Source organism: Natator depressus, chromosome 18 (assembly GCF_965152275.1).
Source record: "Natator depressus isolate rNatDep1 chromosome 18, rNatDep2.hap1, whole genome shotgun sequence".
Taxonomy (NCBI): domain Eukaryota; kingdom Metazoa; phylum Chordata; order Testudines; family Cheloniidae; genus Natator; species Natator depressus.
The window spans coordinates 17,533,907-17,556,062 of NC_134251.1; the positions used below are offsets into that span (position 1 = coordinate 17,533,907).

The 22,156-nt window shown below is 41.8% G+C and overlaps 1 protein-coding gene and 1 long non-coding RNA gene across 2 annotated transcripts in view; one reads left to right on the forward strand and one right to left on the reverse strand.

The window, feature by feature from the left end:
* Nucleotides 1-1,899: 1,899 nt before the first annotated feature.
* Nucleotides 1,900-22,156, reverse strand: part of CFAP74 (cilia and flagella associated protein 74) — a 103,342-nt gene continuing 83,085 nt past the window's right edge. The window contains exons 25-39 of the mRNA XM_074975251.1: nt 20,313-20,446; nt 19,181-19,457; nt 18,534-18,665; nt 17,225-17,373; nt 15,651-15,785; nt 15,116-15,225; nt 14,054-14,109; nt 13,133-13,252; nt 11,845-12,000; nt 10,812-10,941; nt 10,112-10,266; nt 8,808-8,943; nt 7,806-7,933; nt 6,847-6,981; nt 1,900-5,383 (exon numbers count right to left, since the gene is read on the reverse strand). Coding sequence (XP_074831352.1) covers nt 5,285-5,383; nt 6,847-6,981; nt 7,806-7,933; nt 8,808-8,943; nt 10,112-10,266; nt 10,812-10,941; nt 11,845-12,000; nt 13,133-13,252; nt 14,054-14,109; nt 15,116-15,225; nt 15,651-15,785; nt 17,225-17,373; nt 18,534-18,665; nt 19,181-19,457; nt 20,313-20,446 — 2,052 coding nt within the window. The 3' untranslated portion in view covers nt 1,900-5,284. The remainder of the gene's footprint in view (nt 5,384-6,846; nt 6,982-7,805; nt 7,934-8,807; nt 8,944-10,111; nt 10,267-10,811; nt 10,942-11,844; nt 12,001-13,132; nt 13,253-14,053; nt 14,110-15,115; nt 15,226-15,650; nt 15,786-17,224; nt 17,374-18,533; nt 18,666-19,180; nt 19,458-20,312; nt 20,447-22,156) is intronic.
* LOC142000740 (uncharacterized) overlaps nt 5,272-22,156 on the forward strand; it is an 83,269-nt gene continuing 66,384 nt past the window's right edge. Inside the window, exon 1 of the long non-coding RNA XR_012642312.1 lies at nt 5,272-5,400. This is a non-coding gene — a long non-coding RNA (uncharacterized LOC142000740). The remainder of the gene's footprint in view (nt 5,401-22,156) is intronic.

Here is a 22,156-nt window from a genome sequence, read left to right on the forward strand (position 1 = left end):
ACAGGGCCTGATTCTGATTTCACTTATGGTGATGTAACTTGAAGTCGAGGGGTGCCGCTAAGTTACACCAGCCTAAGTGAGGTCAGAATCAGGCCCCCACTGATATAATCGAGATGCATGGTAATAATGCATATGGATTGCACTACAATATGTCCTGTGTAACCTACATAGATTGTAACATATAGTTATCTGCCATTTGCATAAACAGACGGTAAATCAGCTGTGCAGAATGCTGTGGTGTAATTAGTTTTTTACAGTATTGTACTATTGCACCTCCCTTGGTGGGCCATTATCACCCTGAAGGACTCTGCCTATTAAAGCCTCCTGGCCTCGGCAGAGAGATTGGAATGTTTTGCCGGCTGAGTGAGCTCACTGACTGGCCAACACCGATAACTAATAATTATCTGACTTTCCCCATGATTGACGGCTTTGTACAAAATTCATGGATAACCTCAGCTGGTGTTTGTGAAATGTCGGGATCCTCTGACGAAGGCACTAGAGAAGCACTGAGTACCGCAGGGTCACTACTGAAGTATTAATGCTCAGGCTATGGCTACGGCTACACTACAGAGCCTGTGTCGGCACTGCCCCCTAAATCAGCGCAGCGTGTGCTGACGGAAGGAGTTTTCCTGCTGGTATAGGAATAGCACCTCCCCAAGAACACTAGCTAGGTCAGCAGAAGCACTGTTCTGTTGGCATATTTATGTCTACACGGGGGCTTTGTCAGCAGCGACATCAGCCAGGGGTGTGGTGTTTTCACATCCCTGACCAACAGAGCTACATCGGTATAAGTTTGAAGTGAAGATCAGGCTGCACTGTGCTGTGCCGTTGCCTAGACTAAGACCTGGTATAGACTTAAAAATTAGATCAACCTAGCTACATCACTCAGGGCTGTGATAAATTGCATGCTCTGGGTCTGGTCTGTGCTAAAAAAGTTACGTCGACTCAGCTACATCGCTCAGGTGTGAAAAATCCACATCCCTGAACAATGTAGTTAAGCCAATTCTTCCATCAACCTAACCTACTACCTCCATGGAAACCCCCCTTCCGTCACTGTAGGAAGTGTCTGCACTACGGCACTCCAGCAGCACGGTTACAATGTACACATACGTAAGTACAGAATATGTCTTAGTAGATGAAAATCCTGTGGCATAGCTTGTAAACTCTGAGGCAGCAACTGTCTTTTTATTCCCGGTGTGTGTACAGCACTGAGCAAAGGGGGGCTCTGGTCCCCAGTCAGAGCCTCTAGACACTGCAAATACAAATAACACGGAGCATTTTTCCTTTTACAGGGAATGCTGCAGCGGTATCGTGCAATCAGATATACTTTATAAGGAGATATATCTGTGTCCCTCACTTCTGGCTTGTTCCCTGTGTGTGTAACACTGATAGACCCCGGGTCGTCAGTGGGCGGGATCAAACCGGGGACCTCTGGAGCGTAGTGCATGAGCCTCTATAGCATGAGCTAAAAGCCAACTGGCTGTTAAGCAGACTCATTCTCTCTCTCAGTGGTCTCTGTGCCTGTCAGGGTTCCCTCCCCACTCTGAATTCTAGGGTAGAGATGTGGGGACCCGCATGAAAGACCCCCTAAGCTTGTTTATAGCAGCTTAAGTTAAAACTTCCCCAAGGCACAAATTCTTTGCCCTTGGAGGGTATGCTGCCACCACCAAGTGATTTAACAAAGAATCAGGGAAAGGACCACTTGGAGTTCCTGTTCCCCCAAAATATCCCCCCAAGCCCTTACACCCCCTTTCCTGGGGAGGCTTGAGAATAATATCCTAACCAATTGGTTACAAAGTGATCACAGATCCAAACCCCTGGGTCTTAGGACAATAGAGAAATCAGTCAGGTTCTTTAAAAGAAGGATTTTATTTTAAAAAAAAAGATAAAAAATCACCTCTGTAAAATCAGGATGGAAAATAACTTTACAAGGTAACAAAAGATTCAAAAACACAACAGAACTTCCTCTAGGCTTAGTTTCAAAGTTACAAAAAACAGGAATAAACCTCCCTCCAGCAAAGGAAAAATTCACAAGCAAAACAAAAGATAATCTAACATGCCTTGCCTGGCTTTTACTTACAATTTTTGTAATATGAGAGACTTTTAGGATGGTTTATAGCAGAAGGAGTTTTCTGACCTGATTCTTCTCTGCTTCCCAAGAGAACTCACCAAAACAAAGCCTCCCACCCAGTTTTGAAAGTATCTTCTTTCCCCATTGGTCCTCTTGGTCAGGTGCCAACCAGGTTATTTGAGCTTCTTAACCTCTTACAGGTAAGGAGGAATTCTAGGCTATCCTTAGCTGTATGTTTTGACAGTGCCACTAGATGGGAGACAACACCACACCCAGGAGGTGTGTGGGTTACATCCCACTGATCGGCGCTGAGGACATGCAGCCACTGACGTGACTGGACCACTAGCTTGGAAAGGGAGAGGTTCCTTCTCTCACATTAACAGTCTGCACTCTAGTCAGTCAATATGTTCCTGTGTCTGTGTACGTCTGGAGTGTGACTGCAGGGAACATTTGTGTTTTGGGTCTTTAAGATCTGCTCTGTTCTCTCTAGTTGTGTTTCCACAACACAATCAGTGTCTTTACTGTGTAGTAGGTCTTGGAATCCTGAAATGGTAGGTTAATCTCTGTGAAAACTCTGCAGATCCAGTTTAAGCTACAGAGACAGTCTCTTGATAGAATTAGTATACAAGCTATGTGGGTTTTTTTTTTTTTGTTGTTAAATGCCACTTCTTGGATTGTTCACTTCCTGATCCTCTGTCATGTTGGCAAAATAATTTTGAGGATTAAATCCAGGATTAGCCAAATAATCATCTACCGAGATATCAGCATAAGAACTGTGGGAATTTGGATTGGGGAGCTCGCGTCTGTGTGAATCAGAGGTGAGACTGAAGTAGGGTAGAGATTTTTATCTCCCTCTATACACAAAATAGTTGAAAGAGATGTGTAGAAAGTCTGCTAATTATTTTGATGGTCTTTCCTGCTAAAAATGCCTTTATCATAACCTAGATGCAGAGGGAGTGGGGGTTCTCCAAGCATGAACTGTTCCTAATAGACTTACTACTATTTTAAATATTAGAAATTACTCTCCCTGTAAGACTTCAGAACCCTACCCCCCTCACAAGTTACTTGATGTCTTCATTAACCTCTTTAGAAAATATTCCTATTATTAGGTCTCTCTGTACCAGCTGTGGTTCTGCACCCCACTTGGAGTGAAATCCAAAATCGGGAAACAAGCAAGTCACGATGGGAAGCAATAAAAAGGAAGCTGTTCTTTCTAACTGTGACAACATGAATAAGTAATGGGAAACAATAGGACTAAGTGACAGCTAAATGGCAGAAACCAAGTCATGGAGTCAATATGGCCCCGTTGTCCTCCAAACAACATAGATGTATGGTGTCTGGATGCAACACATGCATGTTTCATGGGTATTATGTAAATACGAGGTCCCAGTTAATTTCTAACTTCTGAACATAATAAACAACATCCTTGTATCTGGGCTTGTTCCTTCCTTTCTGAGCTAGAAGGGATCACATTGCCAGCTCATCTAAATGAGGCCTCAAGATACTGTCAGGTGCCTACCTCCACCTGGTGAAGTTCTATAACTAGCAAATCACAGACTAAGTGTTTATGCCATGTTTTGTGTGTTGCATAATCAGGGCTATTGACACGATCCATCTGATGCTCACTAATGGCAGCAGAAGAGGACAGGCTGTGCCGTGTGGGAGGAGGAAGTGATCCATCTAAATACACTGATGGTGTTTATTATAGATGATCCCAGCCCTTTAAAATACCTCCTGGGCTGCAGCGTGAGTTCCACTGCATAACACTGAGTTCTTGACTTAAAGAGGAAAATAAGACTCCCTTACTGCGGGATGGGAAGAGTCTTAAAGGGGCAGGACTGTAGTTAGACTTCTAGTCATGTTTCTTCTTCCTCTTTCTGTTCTGGGTATATTTCCTTTAGGCTCACCTGTGCTGCTGAACATACCAGGTATAGCACTTCCTACCCCACTGTGTCCAATGAAAAGTTAATGGATGGTCTCTAATACAGAAGGTACAGCAGAAAACCAGCAGCAAAACGGCTAATGTGAAATAAACTTGGGCCAAATGACAAAAAGCCCTGAGAGAAAGGGGCAGAAGATACTGCCCCACCCTGGTGTCTTGGGGAGTATGTGTGGGAGGTACAGGGTCACCTGTGAAGAGAGGTTCTGTGTCTCCTGGCTTCCTGATGCTCCCCTTGGTTCCCCTGTCAACCCTGGCTTTCTCTGCAGTGCTTGTTGGTGCCAAGCCCCATTGAAGCAGAGCTTCCTTCTACATGCGGATCAGCATAGCTCCTTGGTAATGAGGAGAAATCAACACTTTTACTTATAAAACTCCTAGGGAACATGAATGGTATAATATGAAATTACTTGAGTGGATATAAGACAGGGATCCAAGTAACCAGATCCTGTGATGCAGTCAACGGGGCAGAGATCCTGTGATGCAGCACGGGGCAGAGATCCCTCTCTTTCTGATTAAACTCCGTGCTGTTCTCTACAAACTGTACCGTGGGAACTGGGTTGGGAGCAGAGGGAGAGATTTATATGGAAGTTTTAATTCCAGTTGCTTGTTTTGTATATTTATTAAAACTATTACCAAAAAAATAGGATCAGCTGGAAAAATGTTGACAAACTTACACACACTGACAGGAAAACCCCCCGACCCTGAGGCCCAGCTTTATAAAGGAATTTAGGGGTTGCTACACTCAGTGTTGCAATGCCTAAGTCTCATTTCCCAAAGGGATTTAAGTACTTAGGAGCCACAATTGCATTAACAATGGATGGGATTTAGACTTTTAAGTGCCTAAATTACTTTTGAAAATGAGTGTAGGCTCCTAAATCAGTTAGGCACTGCAACACTGAGCACAGCAATGCTCAATGCTTTTAAAAATCTGGGTCTGAGCTGGCATGAGTTCAGGGCAGTTGTAGGTGCATGGTATCTCTCAGGATTTGGCCCATAACGAGGATAATACACTATCAGTCATCTTTTCTGTGTTCACAAGGTCTTATTCTATACTCTACAAAGAAGTTCTTTGAAGAAAGCCATCACTCTTAGAGTTCTACAAAAGCAGAAATGTTTCTGCAGCGATCACATCTTTGCATGTACAAACTAAAGTGATCTCTGAAGTCTCTTGCACAAGCTCCTTACATTCTGAGATCTAATAATGAGTTACCAGCCTGAGCAATCCTCAGTGATTCTTTGCAAGGTTTAGCTTGGATTCTTCACTCGGTGGGAGTTCATGTGCACACAACTCTGGCTGTGAAGAGGACTTTGTAAGATTCTTTAATATCTCCTTTTAAGGTCAGTACAGCTGCCGCCATCAAAGGGTGATCTGGCTACAAACAAAGAATATGTAAGTATAATCAGTCCTCTTCATCTGGCAGCTAGAGCCAAAAGTCTGATCAGATTTTGTAAATTATGCCTTTTAATATCTTGAAGTTATCAGATGTGCCAGTTATGGTTATAGAGAATCTCTCTTAATAACTGCGCTAATCTAATGAAAGCTGGGAATAACAGGGTACTCCTTCCCTAGTGGGGAGCATGGCATCATCAGGTTACAGCCATGACAACGAGCAGGGTGTGGGTGTGGCATACTGTGCTGTACTGTGGGTTTGGGAAAGAAATGGAGATCCTTCATCCATGAGTTGTGTAAGAGCCAGCTCTGGTCACCAGGAAACCCTGAGTCAATATCAGGGCCTCATACCATGAACTCTAGTTCCTTTTGCACAGAATGACAGCAGCCTTCTAATTTTGGAAGATGCTAGTCATCCTGCCACCCCCACAGGGATCCCTGCAGAGAGAGGAAACTGAGAGAACGAATAAGAAACACGTGAGGATGAGGCATGGAGGAAAATCTCAGCTTGTAGGGACAGTGTCTTGAACATATACCAAGGCCCTGTAGAAGGAACCAAGGCAAACCCTGGTACCTATGGTGGGTCACAAAACAAACTCAAATAAGTAGTGAACTCCACAAGAATTAATGGGTTTTGTTTGCAGTAAGGGAGATTTAGATTGGATATTACCAAAAAAAAATTGCTAACTCTAAGGATAATTAAGCACTAGTACAAGTTTCTAGGGAGGTTGTGGAGTCCCCGTCACTGAAGGATTTTAAGAATAGGTTGGACAAACACCTGTCAGCGATGGCCTAGATATACTTGGTCCTGCCTCAGCATGGGGGGATGGGTGAGATGGCCTCTTGAGGTCCCTTCCAGCCCTGCATTTCTATGATTCCATGAAAGAGACAGGAATCCAGGGCTACCATAGCCTGGGTACTGCAGCAACATGCGTTTAAATTTGTCTGTGCTTTCATATGTTTGGGGCAGCAGAAAATCTTTTCTTTGTTGAAATCTAGTGTGAGAGTGCTTATCAAATGACTCCCACCTAAGCAATCTGACCAAAGCAGTGACTTTAATTTAATACTAATAAACTTTTGCTGAAAGGTGCTATGTAAGTGCAAAGATCTTAATGCCTCATATAAGGTATGCGTGATTATGCCCCTCATTCTCATCTCATAGATGGATGAACTGAGGCACAGAATTTATGTAGCAAGCTCCCAAGGTTACATAGCCAGTCCCTGGCTTCTATTCTCTAACTACTAGACCCTGTATCCTGTTTTCATGCAAATCAGACACTAAGTGAAGCAGGTCTATTGTTATAACTTCTGTCTAAAGTGAGCTGCACTGACGATGACTCGAAGACTTGCTTCTGAGCTGATCCTGAAAGCTAGTGAGACTGTGCTCTGTTCCCTCTAGTATACAATAATTTCAATAAACAATATGCTTTGGAAATGTTAACGTACATCAAAGTCAGCAGGTGGCACCCAAGAAACACTGATGCATTTGATTTGACCACAATCAACAGTTCCTTTAACAGGCTCGATGGTAAATCCCTTCTGCTGCAGGAGTGGTAGGTTATCCAAACTGAACTCTACGTTCTGCAGCAACGACAAGCAGTTAGTGAAGTAGAACAGGTTTCAGAGTAACAGCCGTGTTAGTCTGTATTCGCAAAAAGAAAAGGAGGACTTGTGGCACCTTAGAGACTAACCAATTTATTTGAGCATGAGCTTTCGTGAGCTACAGCTCACACGCTGTTAGTTACAGCCAGCTCAGCTTCTGGGTACAAAAGACCTTAGCTTACAGGCTACCTCACCCTAACCTGTAGAACTGTGCCTCCCACCTGCCAAACCTCTTGTACCTTTGCTCCTGAGACATGAAAACAAGCAGTGAATATAATGTGCTTGGTTGTAATGAAGCACACTCTGGCTGGCTAAAAGGAGAGTGTCTAGAGATTTTTCATGAAATTAAACTAACTTGTTCTCTTGAAGTCTCATTTGCGGGGACCACAGTCTGTTTCATTGTTCAACAAACCAACCCTGAAAGCTGCAGCTAACTGTAAGTTCAGAAGGTTGTTTTTATAAACAGCTGCCCATAACACTTTGTTGTTAATGTGAAAGCTGCTAATTTGGTCCATAGTCACACTTTTATTATGGATTTAAGAATTAGGGGAGAAATGTATTCAACTAATTGTATTATCTTCTTCTAATATCCTCCTGCTAATTCCTCGTCTCCCCTTGAAAAATAAACGTCCATCCTTTCAAACAATACTAGTGCTTTTATAATATGGTGTCAGGCTTAATGGAGATCCAGAAACTCATTTAACGTGGGATCTCTGCTGGCTCTGGATTCTCGAGAGCAGTTGGTAGCCATTTGCAAGTGCTGACTCAATTTCTGAGCTGAGTGCATTTTTCATTTTGTTTACCTTCTTCGATGCAAACTGAGCTGTCCGTATAGCCCCGATTTTCAGCTCCCTCACTGCCGGAGTCCCAGAGCTCTCTGCCTGGATGTACTCCAGGCTCAGGAGGAGGGGCTTTGCTGGTTCTTCCAGCTCTAAACAGACATGGATCAAGTTAACTTTGGAACAGCCAATGAATGTTGGTCCCAAGTCAGGCATAAATGACATATTGATCAGTTGGTTGAAGATGGTGTAAATTATGCCAGAAAGCACCAGCAGAGAGGGTAGTAGTAGGAAAGTCCACCAACAAGAGTGTCTGGACAGTTCCTACCACACTTTGACTTACATACCAACGGGTTGGAAGGAAGAGTGAATTTAAAGAAGGGTAAGGTCTTGTTAAATTGTGTCGTCTTACATATTCCTTGCTTTTTCTGTTTCATCCTTCTATTCAGGCCCCTTAGCGTGTAAGTTACTCACTTATATTCCTTTGCATCTTTAAATGGGTGTAGTTACATATCTCCTTTGAATTTAAACCCATATCTTACATTCAACCCTCCCATTTAGTTTCTGTATTAGCAACTACTTAGGTCTTAGTCTCTGATGAGAGCAATGCTGAGTGTGCATATATGTGAGAATTTTATAAGCATTTTAAAGTAAACCTTCACTTGCCATTTACAGAAATGCAGCTAAAATACATTTCTGTGCTGTACTGTTAGTTTATCCTTTTTCACATACTAAACTGAAAAACTGTCTAATCCACATGAGGTAAAGCCCGCCATTCATGTGGATGAGAAATTCTACTGTATTAGATTTAGAGAAAATTCTTCTCCCGATAACAAGTTTTTCTGCCATTTTTATATTGAGTCAAACCCCATCCATAATATTCTGCCCTTTGGCATTTGACTCTGGTACCCACATGCTGGAGGTGCGATCTCCTGTGAACTTTTTTTAACACAAATGGAGACAGATAAATCTATGTTGATAGCACTCTCCCACATTAGAATAAAAATAGAAAAGGCAGGTTGTTACCTCCTTTTGCTGCTTCTTCAGACATGGGTGATGTTATAGCCAAAGACTCCACGGGCACATCCAAGGGATCCCCTCCTTCCACAAACATCATATGGTTTCTTGCAGCACCCTTCAGCCAGATCACACAAGCTATTTCCTATGTAGGAGAAGAATTCTGCAGATGCAGGTTACAGCCCAGGTCTTGATGTAATAGTAATCTCGACACAACTGTAATAGCTGTCTAGAAACGATTGTATAATCTGTCTCAGTTGTTTGCAGGCACACTGGCAACTGAGCTTAGTCTCTCCTTTATGTATGCAATTATATTCCATGATGCAAGAGATCTTTGTCATCTTCATTCTGTAATCAGCTGCTGACGTGGTGGGGAACATGTATTTTACTCAGCCTTTCATTCTGTGGCAGAGTGTCTCTATGATAACAGGGCAAAACATTCATCCTAGACCTCCCAGACAGGCAAAACTTATCCTTCATCCGATGAAGTGAGCTGTGGCTCACGAAAGCTCATGCTCAAATAAATTGGTTAGTCTCCAAGGTGCCACAAGTCCTCCTTTTCTTTTTGCGAATACAGACTAACACGGCTGTTACTCTGAAACCTGGTATAAAATATGACCTGTCCGATATTTGTGAACCTGGGCCAGGTTTCAGGCACTCATCACTGATTTCATGGTTTTGGGTGTGGAAACCATGCATAATTCAACTCAGCCACAATTAGATTTCTGGCTTTATCCCTACCCGAAACTCTGGGAATGCAAACTCACCTGAAATGTTTGCAGTAACCTTTTTAGTTGCAGTATTGGTAGCAGCCGCTAGGTGGCACTCCTTGCTAACTGTTGGCTAGCCTCTCCTGGGAGGTGGGAATATCACCCCTGATGTTGCCCATCTGGCTTCTGTCTAAGCCCAGTCCCTGCTCCACAGAGGGACCACTCCCTCCCCATGCAGAGGAACAGCAGAGCAGCTTCACAGTAGAAAGAGCAGCCTCTGTTTAGGAAGGGCTGTTGGGGCATGGGCTCTGCAGGAAAAGATCCACTATCCCAGTCCCTTCAACAGATTCCCTGCACTGGGAACCTATGTGAAGTTGTGCTCAGCAATTCACACGGGTATATGCTGGCTCCCCACAATTTGCCCAGCTGCGAAGTGGGGTTATGTACGGAGAAGAGGGATCTTATTCCAAGTCATTGTGAATTAATAACGAAATACAATTATTTCCACTCCTGGTAGAATCCCAATGCCCATGCTGATAAATTCAGTTTGAGCCATATGGCAGCCTTCGATTTAACAGTCCAGATGCCCTGAGGTTGCCTTACCTTGCCAAAGAGCACAACCTTGAGACAGTCAGAATAATACAAACTTTCATGGTCTGGACTGAAGGTAACAGTGAAATCCTGACTCTTCCTAGGCTCAATCCCACCCTCTACTGGAAATATGTTGAACACACTTAACCCACTGTAGTTCTGTGTACCTGGAAGAGCAAAAAACAGAAATATAAGGATGACAGAAGGAGAGCTCTGTTCTACCTCTCTTTTTATATTTCAATCTCACTTCCTTTTTTGTCCCAATGGTAAATGAGTAAAATTTCTGGTGCATGTTTATGCAGCAAAGTTGGAAATCTGGGTGTTAAAAAGCCTAGTTGGAACCACCCATGAAGTTTTTCAAAATACCCATTTCCCTGGAGGAATTGGAGAAGTGCCATTAAACCATTCTTACTTTCTCGTATTAATTACACATAAATTGATCTTGCTATTTGATGGGTAATATGCTGAGTGGGTTTAACCAGATCTCAACAATAGAGCCTTCTTACTTGGGAACGTTCTCTTAGGCTATGTAAACTTGTACCAACCAGGAATTAATAATTAACGCATTTGCTATTAGTGAAGCAAATACTGTCCTTAGTTACAGTGTTGTGACCCCCACCACTGCAAGGCTTCAGTGGACCTGAACGGACCAAACACAAGGCAGAATTTGGCTCCTATATCGTACTTGATTAATGAGATGAAAAACTATTACCAACAAAATCTGTCCGTCCTGGGGGAGACATGATGAAGAAGGGAAGTCTCTGCTGCTCTTTGTCCCTTGTTTGTGAGAGTGACTCTAGTTTGATGGAGTATCTCAGGGGCAGAGTAGAAGTGTTCTGTATCTGGAGGGAGTCATTGACACAACAGCATTTTAACTGGGGAACTGATTAAAAACCCTGTAGGATGTGTATTGTGCAAATGGGCTGAAATTGTTCATTGCATGCCGAGGTGCCATACATGGTGCATATGGGTTACTGTTATCCACAGTGCATTCTTCCTGCCAGACAACACAGAGCTTTTTCCACTCTTGGAACCCATCTGCAGGAAATACATGCTAGTTGCTTCCCATCAAAGCTTTGTGATGCCTGCACAGTGAAAGATTTAATAGATTAACAGTTTGCTTCTAGCACTTGGCCTGTTCACTAGATTTGGGATTAGCAGTGTGGAAATCTACAGCAGATGAACGAATCAATTAAACTGTTCTCTAGCCTATCCTGGTAGTCCCTAGCAGGGCACATCCCCCTCCCACGGAGACAGGAGGCAGACACAATCAGGGTGGCTACAAAGGGGAACACCTGGGAGGGAAGGGCAAGTAACTCTGCTGCTGATGCTTGAGGGGCCATTTCTGGCCTCCCTCACCCTTGTGTGTACTGGACAGAACCAGGGAGAAGAGCATTCAAGAGGTGGTTTTAAATGTGCAGTAAGACGCTCACCCCTCCCCCGTGCCTCTGTAGGCAGAATTCCCCCAAGCAGTGCAAAGTCAGCTCAGCACCCCTGCCAGGTAGAAGTACTGTTAGCCTTTAAGACTCTCAGCTTCTAATGAACTCCCTGAACTACCAGTTTGTCCCGGGTGTTCATCACAGGCTTAAAAGCTAAAATGTTTAATGAAGCAACTTACTGCTCAGCATAATATCCTGTCGGGAAACTCTCTTACATGCTTCTGACCAACTAGGAATGGTACTGACCCACCACTAATCAGGTCTTTCAACTCAACACAAGGGAGTTTCCATAAGGTCAGGAGTTACCTTGAATGTGGAAGTGACCTTCTCTTTTGCTATGACATATCCCATATCGAGCACTTCTCCTTCCACAGAACAAGCAATTGATGGAGCCACCCCATGGCCAGTAATACTGAGGGTCAGGGTGGCTTTTATGCTCCGGATATCCAGAGTTTCAAAGAACTGCAAAGAAGGATGTTCATACTGGTCAACTGTAACAGACACTTGCTTTAGAATTTCAGGGTACAATACAAAGCCAGGGCTAAATGCCAGCTGGGTGCTGTGCATAGGCACCTGGAAATGGGGTTGGAACGTCCTAGCTCTTCATAATCACATCCCAGGTCCTTTGCAGAAACATCTACGAAGAGGATAGTTCCAGGGCTTAGGGACCATCGGGTCACTTATCTGTGGACATGCCCATTGACAGTAGCATTCTGCCTGTGCTGGGGTTAGAGGTGGGGCTAGGGCTGGTTCATACTGGATCTGGATTTGCAGTACTGTATGTGTGTGTCTGGGCTTGAGAGCACTTAGACAGCAAGCCAGAATTTGGCCCTACTTTCTTATTCTGATTCTGAGGGGGCTTATATTTCCTTGTCTAAGAAATCTTGAGGGACTGAGGGGCTGGATGCTCAAAAGGAGTTAAGAGTGAAATCAGTGGAAGTTAGGAGGCTAAATAGAAGTTTGGAGCCTACCTCTTTCTGAGCATCCAGCCCTGGATCTATAATGTACTCTCCCAGGGAGAATGACCTATGTGTGATACCAATGTACTGAAGAACACAGCTTATCTGACTGCCCATTACTAGAACAATGTTAAGCTGCTGTCAATGTTCTGTTAAGGGTCAGACTCCTATAGAGCCACACACATTCCCAATAGACAATAGAGAGCCCACTATGTATGTCTTTAGACTCCACTGTTGTGCACCGTGCTGTGCATCAGCTGCCTACTTTCTCCACCCAGAAGTGGTTGCATTTCAGACGAGCTGTCTGTAGTTTGCAAAGCACTGTGGGATGGCCTGTCTGTGTAGTTTGTAAAGCATTCTGAGATCCTTTGTTAGGAAAGACATTCCAGGCATAAATGAATATAATTCTCCATGGAAAAAATGCTAAAATCAGGTCTTAACCAGTCAAATGTGTCTCAGAACTCCTTCAGCATGAACATTCTTGATTTTATTATTTGTGCACCAGTACTGACATTATTTTAAAAATATATTTTTGGGCAAGTCTTGTATTTTTAAATGCTTCTGATTGCTTATTATTATCCATGTGTCTCCCCATGTGTAAAATATAGTCTTATATATATAAAATATTTACTCACCAATTTACTCTCATTTGGACAAAAAGAAATGAAGAGAAACTGGTTTTCCCCTGGCTCAAGAGTGCCAACTGGACTGATCAATAGGAAGGGCCCATTGGGGTTCAGGACGGAGAATCCTAGCTGAAATGTTGCAACTCAAGGAAATGCAAGTTTATAGGTGACAAACTAAGGGAACAAGAGCAGGATTTAAAGATAATTCAAACCAACCTGTGGTCTATCAGCTTTTTTAGCGTTAGTGAGCTAGACCAAAGAAAATAAAAACCAACCCAATTCTTTGCCCAAAACTCAAATGTCTGAAACAGGGTTTTTTCAGTTAAAAAAAACTTGTAATAACTTCCCTGCAGCTCTGTCCCTAGGTTTTGCCTGGGGTGGGAAGCACACAAATTAAATCAGCATATGAGAGATGTTGTTCTCTCAGATTTTTCTGGCCCTGTTTAGACTTGGCAATACTGGTAGCCTAGAGAACAGCCTTTTCTAACTGAAGATTTCCAGAAGTTGGGAGAAGTGTTGAGCAAAAACTTGGCTTTTGGCTCTTTGTGCTTGTGTGTGTCATGGTGGTGCTGGAGCTGGCTGCATTGCTAGTAGCTTTTGCCCTTTTAGAAAGGGCTGAAGCATGAGCATGAAGAGCCTCTCAAGTCTGGTTTTTAAATAGAGATTTGCCAGCAGAAAAGTGAACAGGGAGAATTTTACAAAAGCATTTAGATTGGAAGTGGTCTTCCAAAGTTCATTTCTTCCAACCCTGCAAAATAGATTTTACAATCTATCTAGCTGTGAAAGATGGGTACCACATCTGAACTACACTGTCTCCATTAAAGGTGCTTTTACAATCCTAATGATGAACAATTCTTGCAGAAATAGGGCCAAAGTCAACAGTGCCTGAATAAGTGGGTTGTGGGGAGTGAACACTCGAGTCAAGGATACTGCTAGCTGCTCCTGGGAGATGTTCTGTATTGTAACCCGTTCGATTATTCTGTGGCCTAAAATGTATAAAAACAACACTTTCAGAAATGTTACTGTAATCAATCAGTAAGAAAGACCACTAAATTGGACACTCCAGTTTCTAACTCCAGTGCTGCCCAGGGCCATCTTTAGTTATGGTGTCACAATATTCATTGCACTCCAGTGTGAGACAGAATGGCCAGGAAATAAAACCACTAATGTTAACTCCAAGAATGAGCTAGCAAAAAGTTCTGAAGTTAGCGACAGACTGATCCTTTCTTTCAAGATAGAAAGCAACAAATGTGACACTTCTAGTGTCTCCCAGTCTTTCAAGGAAGAAGGTCAGATACCTCTCAGGTGGCTGTTTAAAAGTATTTATAATGTATGAGACTTTTTACTCTTCATCTTACTGGGATTTCCTAAATGTGGTATTTATAAATCAACATTTTACAGCCAGCCTGGTTGTGATGAAGGTTCCATGTATTAGAAGGCTGTCATGAAGAGGCTAGACCCATCAATGACCACATTGTATTCTCCAAATACTATTTGGCTAGAAAATTCTATCCAGGAGGGAAAAATGCATCTTCACAACCCATTTTAGTAGTGGATTTGTTTTTAACAGAGGTTGTTACAAAAGACCATAAAACCTCAAAGAAGAATTGTTAGGAGTAGTTTGAGTAATCTTCCACTGCATCAGATCTCCATGCATGACTGTACATATGAGAGCTACATTTCACTCCCACTTTTCCCTCTGCTAAAATGTTCACTCCATTTCTGGGGCTGGTGTGCAGTGAAAGTGCACAAACACAGGTGGTCTCCATTAGGGCTACTAATTACATCTCTGGGCATCAAATGGGCTCTTAAGAACCTTAAATGGTTATCTGGGCTCCTAATTACCCATTTGTGTGACTACATCTGGCCTAATTTAGACACCTATGTTTGAAAATTGATCCTACAGCAAGTAAGAAAATCATAACAAAACTACATTTAAAAGGAATTAAAGCCAGGCAGAAAAACCTCAAAAGTTGAATTCTAACTTCATACCTACTGCGACCTCCCCAAAGTTGATGATGTTTTTTCCATTATTTGAAGTGACCACAACAGATGGTGCTACAGCAGGACAGTGCAACTCTAGGTACAAGGTGTTATAAGGACTGGGGAGACAGGAAAAAAATGTTTGCTGTTAGATCATAAAATCTGGTATTTGAAATCTGCTCTTACTCTATGCAGGAGGGGGAAAAGCATTATGCATATGTGTTAAAGAGACTGTATAATTCTTGGCTTCTTTTCTTGCATCTGCATAGGCAGAAGAGGTGGTCTGAATCTGGCACATAAACTTTATATAGTAAATATTCTCTAAGGTGCTTTGATATTTGCAGGCTCGATTCTGATCTCAATTATGGTGGTGTACATTCTAAGTTATTCCACTGATTTATGGGGCAATTAAGATCAGAATCTGGCCTTTTCCCCAAAAAACAAATGAATACTTTTTTCAACATGTGCCCCTACTTTCTTCTGACCTTTCTGATCCACTATAAATTGCATTCATATGGTTTCATGCTGCTCATTTATACAGTACCTGTACTTTAGATTTTCCGATCCTCTCTTTTCATCAATATCTCCACTTGCAACAAAGCAAGGTATGATGTATCTCTCAAACTTTCCTGTGAAATTCCTAATCAGGGAATACTGAGCTGCAATATATTCTTCAGAGCTAGAGAATACAAGAATATGGTCTTAATAAGAAGAAAGCAAAAATCACGTAATAACACAGCACTCTAGTATTAATGCCAGCAAGCAGAATATTACATTGCAGACCTGACCTAGTAAGCATTTGCATTTACTATTTATTGATCATTAATTGTTTAAAAGTAGACTTTAGCAGTAAAGCTGTGTGCTCATTTGTTACAAGGCAATGGATCTGCTCAACAGAGGGAGGTGTTTAATAAGTAGTTTGCTTTTCTGTTCATGTCACAGAGAACAAAAATTATGAACTCAGATACTTAATGTCACACTAGAGAAGACAAAACACTTCTCAGTGTGATTCTCCCATGCTGGATTTTCTACTGAAAATCCATTTTGCAAACATTTTCATGGCATCTTTTTATATTCCAGTACTATTCCTAAATTACATATTTCTATGATAGAGTACATCTGGCAATGCCTCATAATTCTCAAATACGCATTTCCTTTGGAATGAATTGTGTAGTTACAGTATACTTAAACAATTCATGATTAAAAATACAAGCTTATTATATGCTGATAGTTAATGGATTACACTGAACGTCTAATTCTTGTCCAAAGCATGTAGGGGCCAATTCAGCAAAGCACTTAAGCATGTGCCTAACTTTAACATATGAGTGGTTCCATTCACTTCAGTGGGACTACCCAGATACTTGGGACTACTTAGTTACTTAAAGTTAAGCACCTGCTTAAATGCTTTGTTGGATCAGGGCCCTCAAGCACTGGACTTTCTTATTAGATGGTATAAATCTAAATAAATAAACTGCTAGGTACCACATGAAATAAATGTTAATTTTCTGTCAGCTGACCTGCATGCTGCAAAATGACTACCTGGAAGTTTTAAATTAAAGCACTGTTATATTTCCCAATGGGTGAATTTCACCCCATCCTAGTGGTGGTCCTTAACTATATGCCATTTAACTGCCAAATTCAGGTGTCAATGGGTCTTGGGCAGTGGGCATGAGCCTTGTACTGCCCTGGGTGAATTTTACTCGATACAAATGCAACTGATTTATTTGGAAGGGGTGAATCATTTGCCGTCAGTTTCTGTCATTAAAGTGTTTAATCAGTCTCCTATCTGAAAACATGCCAATTGCCCTTTAAATTGCTATTGTGGTTGATTCAGCTGAGTTATAGGACAGCCACGTTTAATGCTACACGGTACATTCTTTCAAGCCCACAGCTCTGCTATTTGATCTATAATGAGGGATTCTCTGCTTTGCAGGAGAAGTTCTGACAGTGTAGATTAGAAGCATTGCTAATTTTGGAAATAACCTTTGTAGTAATAAAGGCTAGTTCTCCCCTAAAGTTAGATTGCTCGCTCACACACAGGGATTAATAGATTAATGAAACCAATGTGGCAAATGGCATTCATTCGCTACCCAGTAGAAGCTGCTGCTACTGACTTACTTGGTTTTTATTTCTTCTGGTTTTGGTGGCTCAAAGCCACTGCTAGCAGCTGCATATTTACTGTTTCTGACCCTCAAAGGCTGTCTGAAAGCGGCAAAACTTGGTTTCTTTCCATCTTTCTTTCCTGCCACAGTTTCGTCTTTCCTCTTCTATAAATACAGCATTTTATATGTATATATAAATATAACATGCATGTGATACTTCAAAGCTGTCTCATTAATTTGGACACCCAATTCCTATTAAAATCCCATACGTGGCTACAAATTATTGTAGATCAGGGGTTCTCACACTTCATTGCACTGCAACCCCCTTCTGCCAATAAAAATGACTACACGATCCCAGGAGTGGGGACCAAGCTTGAGCCTGCCCAAGCCCCGCCGCCCTGGGTGGGGTGGGGGACAAAGCCCAAGCTCCAGGGCTTCAGCCCTAGGTGGGGGCCCTGTAAACTGAGCCTTGCCACCAGGGCTAAAGCCCTCAGGCTTCGGCCCTGAGCAGTGGGGCTCGGTCTTTGTCTTCAGCACCAGGCCCCAGACCCACCTTAGGGTCCTGGCCCACAGTTTGAGAACCACTGTTATAGATTATTCTGTGGAGATGCTCCAGTCAGGGATCATGGCTCCACTGTGTGAATGCTGGTGCAAACATACAGAAAAAAGATAGTCTCTGCCCCAGAGAACTCCCAATCAAAGTATATAAAAAGAGGTGACAGATGGATGTAACCAAAACCACAAGATAACAGCGATACAATTATGATTAGGGCAATAAGCAATGGATACAGCACATCAGCAGCCAGCTGGTGGTGGTCAAATAAAATAATAAAAAATAAAGTGAAATTGGACAATTCAAGCTTAGAGCTGCTTCACTCACCCTCAGAGGGCAAATCCTCTGCTGGAATAAATAAATGCAGCTCTATTGACTTCAATGGAATTTTATTAATTTACACTAGCTGGGAATCTGACCCATTTTCAAAAGTGCCTAAGTCACTTAGGTGCACATCCCATTTTCAGAAGTCCCTTTTAGGCACTTAGGAGCGCCTAAGGTACTTATGAACCAAAGTCCACTTTCAAAAGTCAGTCAGGTGCTTTTGAAAATGTTACCCTATATTTATTTATTTTATTTATCCAGTCTGCTGATTGCGTTAACTGCCACTTTGTACCGCTGATCACTGGTATATGATTCTTGGCTTCATTTATTGTATTTCTAATTGCAAATAATTTTATGTGAAATAAGTAGTGCTGTAGAAATTAGCTTGATTTTCCTTTGAGAGTTGGCAGAATAACTAAGCGCACTGATTTTTTTTAACTGTTCTTACTTGCATTTCCGATTCACGAATCTTCTTCAACATCATCCTTTGTGCATCTGCCCTGCACAGCATTTGAACTGCCTCTTCTCTGATTAGCTGCTCTGACAACACTGGTCTGAAGTACACTTGTATCAAGCATTTCTGGGGTAGAGAGATTGCACACAACGAATGACATTAGGCTGCAAATTAACATCAGTGGCTAAGGGCAGAACTTGGCCCTTGCTTATTTGTAACTCCCACCAAAATCAATAGAAGCTGAGAGCACGAGTTTGAGAGCACATTTTGACCTTGGATACCTTGGCCCCTTTTTGTAAGGGAGCCAGGTGAATTAAAGAAAAAGGCTAATAGTAGCTGTGTTTTAAAAAGTTCACAAGGCTGCAATAGTGTTAGATTACCACCAAATTTTCTATATTTAAGTTCCTTTCGGCTAAATAAATCATGCTATAACACTGATGCAAATTTGTCCATGAGTAAAGTTACAGGCATACTTGTTTGCATCATTGAGCTCTACATTTCCATTAAAAGTATTCTTTTAAGATCAGGGTACAAAAATGAATTAATTATAGGACTGATAGGTACTAAATTTGTAAGGATAGAGATGATCATAGAAGTTTATCGTTTGTATTCAAATACAGACATACTCAGAATAAATTTACCTTCCCTGGCAAAACTGTCCCAACAGAAGGCATAATTGTCACAGGAGAATCTTCTGGCACAAGGAATTCAAAGGAAGTGGGTCCAACAGGGGCAATTTCCCCTTTGCCAATCCTTGGGACAGCGTGAGTAAAGCGGTTGAGGCTCACGTGTGCATTTATCACATACAGTGTTGCTGTAGATACATCATTTAAAGCTGTTGCTGCAAACTTGACTAAGGAATGAGACAACTCAAGAGGTGGGTGGACTCCAACTGCTTTGCATGACAGCTTGAATTGTCTAAAAATAAACCATAAATTGTCTCAGCACAAACAGAGCATCTTAAACAGCCCAGAAGCCTGGGGACCTGATTCTGTAGCTCTGATTCAAGCAGGATTCCTATCAATTGCAATGGAAGTTTTGCCTAAGGATGGCACAATGAGGCAAATATGGTATTTGTTTTAAAATGAGCAACTCCCTAGAGAAGCTGTACCTGAATTATCTCTCTGAACAGAAATGCAATGAGACACAATCTGAAAGTTTGTGCCTTACGCCTTTACTATTATAGCAGCATCACCTGGCACAGATGATGAGCATCTTCAGAAGAAACATACACAGGACCCATGTAAAGCTTCAATAATTCCACCAAGAAAAGGGGTTGGGAGGAAGTTGCAGGTAAAGAAAATAAGAGGCAAATTTATAGCTGGAGGCATACAGTATTGATGGACTTGGGTGAGGTAGGAGGCGAGCTGGCAAAAAGGCAATAAATTAACTCAGTAAAGACTTGAAACTGGCAGGCATGCACTGAGCACCTCTTGTACGACACAAAGCTCCTGCCTCTGCCAATGTACAGACAGCCTAGACTCTGGGACTTAATTATCAGACTCTGATCTTGACTCTAGAACTCCACTACTGATTCAGAGTAACACTTCTACCTTTCAGAGTAACAGCCGTGTTAGTCTGTATTCGCAAAAAGAAAAGGAGTACTTGTGGCACCTTAGAGATTAACCAATTTATTTGAGCATAAGCTTTCGTGAGCTGTAGCTCACGAAAGCTTATGGTCAGATAAATTGGTTAGTCTCTAAGGTGCCACAAGTACTCCTTTTCTTTTTACTTCTACCTTTACTCATTTGTGTTTCCAGATTCTTAACATACCTATTAATCTCCGACTTGCAGGTCAGCTCAAAACTGTATTCTTTTGCCTTGTTGGCTTTGAAGATTATGTCCAGGTTCAGGCTTTCCAGGGGGAGGAGAGTTCCAAATCCATCACTCGGTTGAATTTCTACAAACTTCAAAATGACAAAAAGAAATCTTGTGTATTACAATGTAACAAAGGGTAAGGGCACGAGAAACACATGCCTGAGGAACTTCGGCCCGAGACACTCATCTGAGGAATAGTGTCTGTGGGTGACTAGAATTCTGTGCAGGCTTCTCGTTCTAGAATAACTTGGAAGGTTGCAATTTCAATTTACCTTTCCTGCTGCAACTGATTTGTCATCTTGGACAACATGTGACCAAGCAGTAAAATTCTATCACCTCAGATTTCAATGGAGTTGACATTTGAGAAAGCAGAAAGCCTGAAAGGAAATCCTGACTTATTGTCCATGGTAACCATCCTATTCTTATGTAGCTATTAGGGCTGTTGATTTTTAATCACAGTTAACTCATGCAATTAACTCAAAAAAATTAATCATGATTAATTGCAGTTTTAATTGCACTGTTAAACTATAGAATACCAATTGAAATGTATTACATATTTTGGATGTTTTCCTACATTTTCAAATATATTGATTTAAATTACAACACAGAATACAAAGTGTACAGTGCTCATTTTATTTTATTTTTTACAAATATTTGCACTGTAAAAATGATAAAAGAAATAGTATTTTTCAATTCACCTCATACAAGTACTGTAGTGCAATCTCTTTATTGTGAAAGTGCAGCTTACAAATGCATATTTTTGTTGTTGCATACCTGCACTCAAAAACAAAACAATCTAAAACTTTAGAGCCTACAAGTCCACTCAATCCTACTTCTCGTTCAGCTAATCGCTAAGACAAACAAGTTTGTTTACATTTACAGGAGATAATGCTGCCCACTTCTTATTTACAAGGTCACCTGAAAGTGAGAACAGGCGTTCACATGGGACTTTTGTAGTCCGCATTGCAAGGTATTTACATGCCAGATGGACTAAACATTCATATGCCCCTTCATGCTTTGACCACCATTCTGGAGGACATGCTTCCATGCTGATGACACTCGTTAAAAAAAAATGCGTTAATTAAATTTGTGACTGACTTCCTTGGGGGAGAATTGTATGTCTCCTGCTCTGTTTTACCTGCACTCTGCCATATATTTCATGTTGTTATAGCAGTCTCGGATGATGACCCAGCATGTTGTTCTTTTTAAGAACACTTTCACTGCAGACTTGACAAAATGCAAAGAAGGTACTAATGTGAGATTTCTAAAGGTACTACGGCACTTGATCCAAGGTTTAGGAATCTAAAGTGCCTTCCAAAATCTGAGAGCAATGAGGTGTGGAGCATGCCTTCAGAAGTCTTAAAAGAGCAACACTCCAATACAGAAACTACAGAACCCAAACCACCAAAAAAGAAAATCAACCTTCAGCTGGTGGTATCTGACTCGGATGATGAAAACGAACATGCGTCGGTCTGCACTGCTTTGGATCATTATTGAGCCGGAACCCATCATCAGCATGAAAGCATGTCTTCTGGAACGGTGGTTGAAGTATAAAGGGACATATGAATCTTTAGTGCATCTGGCATGTAAATATCTTGCAACACCGGCTACAATAGTGCCATGCGAATGCCTGTTCTTACTTGCAGGTGACACTGTAAACAAGAAGAGGGCAGCATTGTCTCCTGCAAATGTAAACAAACTTGTTTGTCTGAGCGATTGGCTGAACAAGAAGTAGGACTCAGTGGACTTGTAGGCTCTAAAGTTTGACATTGTTTTATTTTTGAATGCAGTTTTTTTTT